The sequence below is a fragment of the Halictus rubicundus genome, chromosome 17, assembly GCF_050948215.1.
Source record: "Halictus rubicundus isolate RS-2024b chromosome 17, iyHalRubi1_principal, whole genome shotgun sequence".
NCBI lineage: Eukaryota > Metazoa > Arthropoda > Insecta > Hymenoptera > Halictidae > Halictus > Halictus rubicundus.
The window spans coordinates 8,896,393-8,908,193 of NC_135165.1; the positions used below are offsets into that span (position 1 = coordinate 8,896,393).

The following is an 11,801-nucleotide window of genomic DNA, read 5'->3' on the forward strand; positions in this document are numbered from 1 at the left end:
TTGCAAAAGCATATCTCAATAAAGATCTTTTTTCTGGGATAAAGTCATCTTTTCGGATGAGTCTAAATTTAACATCTTTGCCTCAGATGGTCAAAATTATGTTTGGAGGAAACCAAATACGGAATTGGAAATAAAAAATTTACACCAAACAGTGAAACACGGAGGTGGATCGGTTATGGTGTGGGGGTGCATGGCAGCAAGTGGCACCCGAAATTTGGTATTCATTGATGGAATACTCGATAAATATAAGTATTTAAATATTTTAAGGAACAACCTTAAAGAAAGTGCCCGTAAATTAGGATTATTGGAAGACTTCCACTTCCAACAAGATAGCGATCACAAGCATACTGCAGGAATTGTAAAAGAATGGATAATATATAACACACCACATATGTTAACTACTCCACCGCAAAGTCGAGACATAAATCCAATTGAAAATTTATGGGCTGAAATCGAAAAAAGATTAAATACATATCAAATTACTTCAAAGGAGGTATTGAAACAAAAAATCATAGAAGTATGGAATTCCATTGAGTGTACTTTTACAAAATCATTGGTTTATAGTATGGAACATCGATTGAGACACATCGTTATACTGCTAAAGGTGGTCCAACGAAATATTAACTTTAAATAATGTAATAATATATGTAGCGTTCGAGTACTTTTGTGAGTCTCTTATTATGCGTGTTTCTAATAAATATATCATAACTTCTGCCTACGTTGTTGAATCCTTTTCAAATTTTACTGACATAATCTTGAGACTTCCTCCTTACTATAGATACCAAATTGTTCTATATAGATTAGTTTAGTACATCTTATTTTATTCATTAAAATTTGTAAACGTAAGCGTTCGAATACTTTCGTGAGCCGCTGTAGGTAGTGGGTAGACCACATTAACATATATGTAAGCTAACAAACAATCCGGATTTCAGCTATACTTCAGAGGAAACTAAAAAAGTGCACCGAAGATTCCTTGAAAATTCTTAAAATACGAAAGATGTGATCGTTCCTCGATCCCGCAAATCCAAGTTGCCGTATCGACTGGTAACTTCGCACGCGTCAAGTCAGAAGGTCACACTAGCATACAACCTAACAAACATCCCGTATATGTGTTCTGGTGGTAACGGCGGGAAATGTCATCGGAAGTCTTGGCGGAACTTGTCCCACTTCGGACGCCTTGCCTTTCTGTCCGGCGGGTATAATTAGTATATTCATGCGGCTCCCGTGGAACAAGGGAGCGGATAATCGAGTTGCCAGCCAGCGGTCGGCGATCCCCTCGTAATGACGCATTCAATAATCCGGCGCAACCTGGAATCCGTGGTGTTCTCATTAGGCGTGCGGGGGGGGGCGCGGCGACGTACATGCATACATATATCGGGCGCACGCGTCCGTGGCTAATAAATCGGCATCGGCGTATTCAATCGTGCCCGAAATACTTAGGCAATCGGTGCCACGCGAGCGTGAACCAGCCCGAGGGCCGCCACCCTCCGCAACCCCGTGTAAAATGAATAATTAATATATTCAAATGGAACACACTTAAACTGTGTAGTGGCACTCGTACGACGAGGGTCGACGCGACGCTGCGTTTCCGAGGCCGAGCCTGCACCCCTATCTGTCCAAATATCCATTACACGCAGCCACACACGCATCCAACGGGTAATTTCAATTCACACGTAGCCGTTTCACGTATAGTTTCATCCAAAATACACGTCTCTGTCCTCATCTATTCTCTTATTCTACAAATACATTTTGCATTTTAAGGATTTTCAAGAAACTGGATCTTTAATGCATTTTCTAGTGGAAGCATGGTTGCAATGCGAATTTTTTAGTGGATCATACGTTAATTCGACCCTCCGACTAGCTACATGCAAAATTTCAAGTCGATCCGACACGTGGTGTTCGCATGATTTAAGGAACCATGGGAGCATAGTTTACTTTGAAGGATTTTCCAGAAAATCTTCGATGCACTTTTTTTACTGTTCCCTTGGATACCTAGATACAACCCGAATTGTTTGATAGCTTATATGTTAATTCGACCTTCTGACCAGCTGTATACAAAATTTCAAGTCGATCCTACAGTCATTGTTTGCATAATTGAAGAACAAACCTCTTCTATTAGTAGCTACCGTTTCCTCCACAAAGTCACGAATTCAAACTTGTCTGCCTTCATCAAAAAATTTTTTTCCGGACAGAACCCACCACAGACTCGAAGCGCAAATTTTCCTCTTCCCAACGAGCGCTTAAAATTGGAAATACGGTTTTTCCTCACCCTTCCATAACACTGAATGACAAAACGCACCTACATCCAGACCACATTTTGCATTGCTGTATATTTTAAAAACACAAAGTCACGAAAAATAAGGAAAATCGAAAGAAAATTGTACAGTGAGGTCCGTCAAAAAATCTGGTATTGTAATCCGCGAACTAGCACGCGCTGTCCAATCCGTGTCGAAGCGTGTCGGAATTAAAAATCCGTTGCAACCGGCCGGTCGGTGGAACACACGAGCCTAACACTGTAATTACTGCGCTTCGCAGGCTGCGGGATCGGTCGCAGAAGCGGTCGTATCAGTTCGCATTGAAATTAACTGGGACAGTTTCGAGCAATTCACGCGTCGTGCTTTACATGCTTCGGCCTGTACACTGCTGCTCCGGGAATATCCGAGCGTAAGCTGTCGGGAGTAGCGCGCGTGCGAGTGCTCGCCCGCGTTCAATATATTCATATTCGAAGTTACATCCCCGCTGGCTGCTTCAATCTCGCCGAGAGATTGAGCCGAGATACCGCTCGTATTTCAGTCGAGTACGTACCGTTGTAACGAAGTTCCTTCAAATTCATAATAATGCTCCGGTCGGTTGAATTTTTCATCTCACCCCCGCGAACGCGGCGAACACCCGGTCACTTTTGCCACGAAATCGTACAACTTTCAGTAGAATTCATCTACTGCGATGAAACCTCTTTCACATTAAAGCTGAAAGGTTGTAGAGTAATGAAAAAATAAGCAGAAAAAATTCCCTATAAATATTGACCTTGTAAATATTTTTACAAGGCGATCTCTCCTGAAAGAATCCTGTTTTGCCTGTTACGAAGTAGGGATTGAGACAAAATCGCAGAACTTTTAATAGAATTAAGATAGAGCCATGAAACTTCTTTCAAATTAAAGCTGAAAGGATATAGAATCTGAGAAAAATAAAGATAAATAGTAACGAATCAATTTTAACCTTAAACAGGAATTTAGCTCAGCAAAGATACACGCCATGATTCTATTTGTTTTCTGAAAAACGTTACCCTCTTACAAGTAATCGTCATGTGGAGATGAACCGAGTCTATAGGCACTAAAAGAATCTCATCTCGGCACCCTTTTATTTTCACTGTTAATACGTTGTTTCGCCTTTATTACATTGCTCGGTGGGGATGCTGGCTACGTTATCGAACAGGTACCTCCGACACAATTCGAGAGACCGACGAAAATATTGAGGAGATTATAAAGATGGAATTAATCCAGAAAAAAACTGTCGTAAGTGCCTTAGGGGCGTTGTCGGAACGACGAGTATAGGGGATGAACGTAGATTGAATACTAAAGCGTTTAGGGCCTGTAAAAATATTTGGGATCCATTATGAGATTGTAGAGCCTTCAAGAAAATGAAGAAAATTGTAGCTTGGTCGTTTTAGAACCTATAAAATACGGGATCGTGGAGAACAATCTTCTGGAATGGTATCAGGATGTCTGGGACTGAGATTATGGTGGATGATGGGTGGTAGACCGATTGCAAAATTTTCTGGGACTTGCAAGAAGGTTTGATGATCATCAAAGAATTATTACTCGAATGTAACAAGCACGTAATTTAATACAAAAATTCTGAGTGTCCATAGAAATGTAGTATATACAGAAGTAGATTTTAAAAGGGGTGGTTAAATGCAAAAGTTTTTAAAAAAATTTGTAAAAGCTGCGAGGTCTTCTAAAAAATTGTAAGGTCGTTGATGACGTCGTAAGTGATGTTAAGGCAATTTAAGGGAAGTAGCAAGTCATATATAAAAGTCTCCATAGTCCAGAAATACTCTGATATAACCCTAAGTTACTTCCCTTAGGGATATCCTCGGGGAACCGTATAGTATGCTTCAGGAATATTATACCGAGATATTACTGGTGTTTGAGTAGTCTAATTGTTGCTGTACTCTCCAGAGAAATCCACGATACATATTTCTTTGCAGAACAGTGTTCGATAGAGTCCTGAGACCTTGAAGCAAATACAATTAGTACGTATGTACCTATAACATTCAATTCTAACTCGTTTAAAAAGTTCAGTGTATTTTATTAAATTTTTAAAAAGCTATTCTATTATAAAGAATATGAATACCATCATAGAATTAACTGTATATTTCACATTTCAATAATGTGAAAAGAATTTTAAAAAAGCTATTCTATTGTAAAGAGTGTCTAAATATTAACTCCATCATATAATCAATTGTATATTTCACATTCCAAAAATATGAAAGGAAGTTCGATTGGCTTGTTTAAGGACCCGATAGTTCGACAACTCCAAGAGTATTAAGTTTGACTAAAGGAGTCTCTTTGACCGAGTCCTTTTAGACTCAAGTCTCCGGCAAATTATTCTCACGAGAGTATCCTTCGTGGAACGTATCAGGTGCTCGAGGAATATGTTAGACCGTGCTATTATTGGCGTTTAAGTTGTCTAATTAGGAATTGTTTGGCAGCGTGTTTTCGAGAGCCTGGCTTGCAGCGCGGTAGACCTCCGAAACTTCGGTTTATGAAATAGTTCGGGAACCGAGTCCTGCGAGAATTTCTCGCGTTCGACTGCCGATTAAAGTATTCCACGGGCCAATAACTTGGACCCATTCAGCTAATTGGGACATCTATGCCGAGGCGCACACTCGATTCAAGAGGGAATTAATTAAACATAATACATACTAAACCAGTAGTAGACACTTCCACGCACGATTCTACTGTGACGACTCTGTGGCAAATTGATTTGTTCCTGACGAATATATTTAATTCTTAACATTCGCTTTTTTCACATTTAGCTCTTTCTTTTGCAATTTTCTTTTTACAGTAAGGGAAAGCAAAATATTACAGATTTTTTTAATTAGCATGCAAACAAGAGAAATATGTAAAAGAATTAGAAACATGTAAAAAATTAAGCCAACCATACTCAGGATCCTTCAATTGAAATACTACTGTAATACTCTCATAGAAAATATATTATTTTCAAAGTTGCAGCAGGATTTAGAACAAAATGAATTAATTAAATGGAATACTAAGATGTGAAGTGCTCTTTTAACACTGGAACAACCAAGGGGGGTCAAAATTACTTATTTGGCTTTTCTTATAATGATTACTTATTTTCACTACATTTTGTGTTTTAAAATTTTGTGACTTTTCCTAAAATTTTTCTATTAATTTTTTAAAAATTTTTTCTGTTTTGTGAAGGAGTATTATTCTAATCCGCGCCTGTATATATTCGGCAGTCATCTGACGTGAGCTCCAGAGTGTAGGGGGGGAGGCTAGATGCGTGCGCAAAAAACAATTGACAACTCTATAATATGGCGATTATTAACGCGGAACGTGCAGAGCACGTGTTTGTGTAATCGAATGTAATCGTTACGATAATAAATGCACACGTTAAAGTATATATACACGCATCAACTCTAACATGTTTGTTGTCTTTTTGTTGTAAAATTTGATGTAGTATATCGTAAATTTGATGTACATATACCGAGATGAGTCATTTTGACCCCCACAGGACATAGGTAAACTTGTGATTTTTTCAATCTTTTTTTACTTTCTTCATATTGTTACATGGCCGTAATAATATCTTCGCATGTATATAACAACATGTAACGCTTGTATATATTGATATGCTTCTGTATTTCATATTGAGTCAGAAACAAACGCTGACAGGGGAAACGTTATTTTGTGCCATAATACTTTCAGAAAATCGGAATTCTATTTTTTATCGTGATCTGCAGAAATATTTGAACCCATAAAATTACTTGGAAACTATGTGAAAATTTTTACGAAGCAATAAATTACTGGAAGAAATAAATAAATGTGTCACTTTGACACCTCCGGTAGAAGTAGCTATACGTCAATCGTCGGTTGTTCTAGGGTTAAAACGCCTTTAGAGAAAATTAAATATTTTATGTTCAATATTGCAGTGTTATGCGGCGCTATTTAAAATTAAATAGAATGTTCTTCACATAAAATTTTGTTTTAAATGCTATTTTAAAACGTCTACAAATGAAATAAAATATTTTATCTTCGAGGCTGTAGCGCTATTAAAAATTAAATAAAGCGTTCTTCAAATTAAATTCTATTCTGAAACGTGTTCAAATCAAATGAATTTATTTTCGTGGATGCAGCAGTATTTAAAATGAAGCAATATATCCTTCAAGTAAAATTGTATTTTAATTACTATTCTAAAAACTCTCCCATTCGAATGAAATATTTTATTCTCAATGATACGGCATTACTTAAAAATGAACCAGTATATCGGTCAAACAAAGTACTATATTAAGACGTCTTTAAACCAGATGAAACATTTTATTTTAAAGGCAGGAACACTATTTAAAATAAAACCGATTGTTCATTAAACGAAATACTATTTTAGAAAGTCTTTAAACATATTCTCAGATCATATTCTAGAGACAGTCTCAGAATCGTTTCAGGTGAGCTAAAATATTTTATTTGTGCAATGCAAAATAGAATGGGACTATTTGCCCACTGGAAATGGTATTCCACGGTGATGATCCACAGTCGCAAGTAAACAAAATCCCGGTTTCATTTGTTGCAGGTCGTTGCAGCAGCGCCGAGGTGTCCGCCGGCACTCTGGAATCAATTTCGCGGCGCGGAGGATCGCAGAACATGCGTGGACACCGATGACAGCACAGCTGCGAGTGTTGTCGGTGAGATATAACCGAGGAATGCAAGAACACAGGAGAACAGGACACCGTTGTTCTACCAGCAATCCTCGCAGGATCATCCTGGATCGATCGATCCGGAGCGGAGCCGCGCGATAACCCGTTTTTACCTTCAATAGACATCCTTTGATCGATCGATCGGTATCCTCGACGGACTCTCGGTGCAATCAGCGCGAAGGATCGTCGCGAATGATGATTTTTCATGAAATCATCGGCTAAAGTGCTGTTCGGGAACGCACCTCCAGTGAATCTGAAAATTATGATGAAAACTGTCAAGGAAATTAGTTAATTTAATGATTTTTGTCGTTGCTCGTTGACTGTTAACCTAGCGAGTTGTTCCTCTTGATTTTTTGGGAATACATTGAGACTATCTCTTTTTAAACCAGTCAGAATGTTATGGTCTTTTCGTTGTAAATGTATATCGTGTACTTCCTGAGTGATCTACAATAGGTTTCTGTAGTTTTTCATTGCTTCAATTCATTGAAACGTTCTTTTTGGTTTTTTAAGACCTACTGACAGACTTTTCTTTGTAATTCAGTTAGAGTTTTATGATATTTTCGTTTTAAAAGTATATTGTGTACTTCCTGAGTGAACTGCAAAAGCTTTCAGTAGTTGTTCGTTGCTCGTTGCTTGTTAATCCATTGAAACGTTCTTTGTATTTTCTTTTAAACCTGTTGAGACATTTTTCTTTATAATTCAGTCATAATTTGATGGTATTTTTGTTATAAATATATAGTATGTACATTTTGAGTTATCAGAAAGTTTCACTTTTTTTACGCTAAATATTATATATCTAAGACCTTCGGAAAGTGATCGTGCTCACACAGAGTAACCTCGACAGTACCAACAAATCTGAAGGGCACTGTAGGCGTGTTCCCCAACCATAACTTCCACCAATCAGCTCTCTATGATGATTGGTAAAAGGAGAGAGATCGCAGTTACCAAAAGTGGGCCATTATTGTACAGTCTAATTTAGCCTGGACGCTCTAGAGCGCATGACGTTCTTCAAGATTATAGTGTTCTTCGACGAATCCGTAAAAAACGGGTTCGGTAAAAGGAACATCGGGGGTCGATAGAGATTTCGTCGATCGTAGAAGGGATCGTGAACGATCTCGGAACTTTCGGGATTATTGAGTTACGGGCACGTAAGATCCCCGATTGAGTGTGTGGATGTGTCGTTTAATGTTCCGATCGTGTTTCTTCCGTAATTGCGATAGTGTGCCGAACGATGAAAAGAGAATGCGGTTCGTAGATGAACATGTGTAGCGATTGGATTTTATGTTTCGCGAATTCGACCTGCAGATGACGAGTAAAACCGGGCCTCTGTCATTACCGTTTCTGCTTAACGAGCCGGATATTGTCTTCGCGCTCAGTTTTCAGCCCGAAACCCGCAATAGGAAACATTTAACGAGAGCTCGAATTGGGCATGCACCCTAATTAACCCGTTCCCCACCCCTCCCATACAACCGCACCGGGTTGGTTTAACCCGAGATACCGTCGGATTCGGTTTTCGGTGAACCTACGAATCGAAGAATACAACCTGCAGTGGAATATTTAATTGTAATTTGGAATATTTCATTAAAAATGAGAGTTACACACAGAAAATCATTTTTTCCCAGCCCCTTCAAGCCGAATTGATGTTGCCTTTGGTTCTGTTAGTAGTAATCTCGAGATTCTTTCGATATTGTTCTTGTTGACCAACAAATGTCACTATTTCTGACAACGATAAAATGAGAGGAGTTCGTGATTTACTAACAACAGCAATATAGAGAAAATAATTTTTTACAGCCCCTTGTAAATGAATTAATGCTGTCTTTGATTGTATTTAAAATTAAACTCGAGATTCATTCGATATAATTCCTAATATTTGAAAAACGTCACAATTTAGAGCACAGATAAAATGAGAGGAATTCCTGATTTACCAACAATACCATTCTCTGACGTGAAAAATGTGGTCCATGTAGCGAAAATAATGTTTCTCTGCAGCTCCTAGTGCATGAATTGGCGCTACCTTTGTATTTTGTATTAATGTTTTGAGATTCTTTCGAACGAAAACTGTTTCTACTACCCTTTCAGATGAGTTGAACTTATTTTTTCTATAAATCAAGATTATACACCGAAGAGGTAAATGTGAAAATTATATCAAATAGAAAATATTGTGTTCAATTAAATGCTAGAGTCATTTTCTGAAAAGAATCTTCAAAAACAATTACAACAGCAGTATATTGATAAATTTTTGCAAAATTTCATGTCTAGCATGTTTCTTGGTGTTTGCAAGTGCCCCATTTTTAATTTTGAGAATGTTTTAAGTATTTTTAACAATAGTAAAGAGAGGAGGACAGTGTTGAAGTGTGTCTATTTGCAAGAGCATAGCCGAAAGAGATTCAGAGTGAGAGCAAATAATCAGTTCATCCACAATAACCTAATACTTACATTTTCCAGTGGCTTCACCCGCAATTTTCATTCTATTACCACCATCCGTCTGCTCCGCTCTGCTTCATTTTCATTCTTCCTTCTTTCTGTTCTTATCTCCCATGCATTCTTCTAGCTGTTCCTCTCTCCCTATACTATCCTTCGTTCTATTCTCTGTACTAGAGATGGTGGATATTCGCTTGTGAAGTACATATTTTCTACTTGAAATACCAGGATCTGTTATCGGGATAGCGAGACCGTTTCTTTCCGAAACCATTGTTCTACAAAAATATTTATTTTCGAAAGCGATAACACGCCCTGAATATACCTCCTTATTCTACAAACAACGATACGCTGAGTATGTTTCTTATATTGTTCAAATAGTAGCTACGTTTAGTTTGGAATTGCATGGTTTCCATTTTTTGAAGCCCAGTTTATACAATCATTGAGACATAAATATTATATATAATGACAGATGGAATAAAAACTGCATTGAAGTTTTAAACATTTTTTCAATTCTACAATGCGTTAATGAAGACAGATTCCAGACGAATCAATATACGTATTTTCTTTGATTTCATTTTCTCTATCACAAAATGACTTTAAATAATTGAAACTATTTCCATGATTAAAGAGGACATGATTAAAGAAGTTAAAAATTGATATAAGAATATCAAAACAACACGTTTCTATCAGCAAAACCTGTAAACTGCGAATTTTATCCGAATTCCAGTTTCTGAGAATCATTTGATGGAATTCAAAGTAAGGGAAACATTAAATATTAAGTATAAATAAGTTCATTCACTCCGAAATTCACGATTTGATTTCTCCGCAACCAAGTATCTTCATGCTACAATTATAATTGTTTAAATCCAGACACTCCGTAGAGAAACGCAACAGAACAGTTCATCCTGACATTCAATATTTTATTTTACTGTAAACAATTTCCTTCACGTCGCAATCATAATTATTTAAATTCGGAAACATTCCCGACATTCCCATTGATTCCCCCATATGCAATTACCTTTCTGCCCGAATCGTCGATCGAGTTCTCTTTTGCGATCGCCGGCAAACAAATTGCCCGGAATTGGCCATCGAGGTTGAAGCACTGAGCAGAATCGAGCGGAATCGAGCGGAATCGAGCGAAGAGGAAGAAATACGATCAGAAAACTGTTGGCCTTGAATGGGCTAAGGGGATCCCATCGACTCTATAAACCTCGTCTAAAAGAAAACGGCGAAACGATCCGTGCACAGATCGCCCGCGAATGTACATACGTGTACCGTGTATCTACAGTTCACTCGATTCGATTTAAATTATTCTATACCGATAGTAAGAAAGAGAACGAGAGAACGTACGCGTGTGTGAGAGCAAGAGAGAGAGAGAGAGAGAGAGAGAGAGAGAGAGAGAGAGAGAGAGAGAGAGAGAGAGAGAGAGAGAGAGAGAGAAAGAGAGAGAGAGATTAGCGGCGAGAAACACCGACACCATTTTTCCTTTTCATTCTTCGCAATAAGGGGAAAAGCGTCTCAGAAGCGGAACGTGACCCGGGACAAGAAATTGTGATGTGCGCAAACGTATCAGAGCGAGCGTGGCTGACGGGGAAATTTTATCTATACATACACACATATACATATATATATATTATACATAAATATATATATATATACACACTAACGTGCACACCGTGTATCAGGTTGTTGCGCGCGGACCGACAGAATACCATCGTTCCCAAGCGTTTGTTCTGTCGAAAGAACATTCACCCACTGACACTGTTTCCATTGCAAAGTTCTGGAAAATTCGGAACCTAGTTTTTATATTTAAACAATTTACTTTTGGACTCGGCTTCTGGAATTAAAAATGAAAAAAAGGAAAAGCAATTAACACCAGAAATCTCCACATACATGGGTTAGTGCGAAAATTCGTAGCGTTTTTCAATTAAAACGCACGGATAAAATTAAGTCATTTATTCACAGGTTTATTCAATACCATGACAAGTTACCTCAAAAATGGCAAAAACTAATAGAACAGAATGGAAAATATGTTATTGAATAAATATCTTAATTTTGTCTTTGAATTTCAATTTGAAAACGCTACGAATTTTCGTTCCAATCCAACGTTAACATTAAAATTACCAAACATGTCAAAATGGACATGTCTGGTTTCTCGTCTTTTATAAAAATATTTTTATTGACCTTTTCTGTGAATGTGTAAAAATTTCATTTGTGAAGATTAATAAAAATTGTTTCGGAACTAAATAAATGCAATTTTGGCATTACTATGAAGCAATATATATCGGTGACGTGTAATGCTTAGTAGTTCTAATGTTAGCTCTAAACCTACCAAGCACAAAAAGGTGATTGTGTTGCCTTGTAAAAATGACCGAATTTAATTAAATTCTGATGATAATGAACTTAATAAACTCAAATTATAATATATGGTTCAGTAAAAAAATTAATT

The 11,801-nt window shown here is 37.5% G+C and overlaps 1 protein-coding gene across 1 annotated transcript; it reads right to left on the bottom strand.

Annotated features, from left to right (window-relative positions):
* Nucleotides 1-6,575: 6,575 nt before the first annotated feature.
* Nucleotides 6,576-9,550, bottom strand: LOC143362524 (uncharacterized). The gene is made up of 2 exons (XM_076802771.1): nt 9,368-9,550; nt 6,576-7,184 (listed from the first exon to the last, which is right to left on the bottom strand). Exon 2 carries the CDS (start codon nt 7,136-7,138, stop codon nt 6,698-6,700), a length of 441 nt encoding a protein of 146 aa, XP_076658886.1. The 5' UTR covers nt 7,139-7,184; nt 9,368-9,550; the 3' UTR covers nt 6,576-6,697.
* Nucleotides 9,551-11,801: the final 2,251 nt, after the last annotated feature.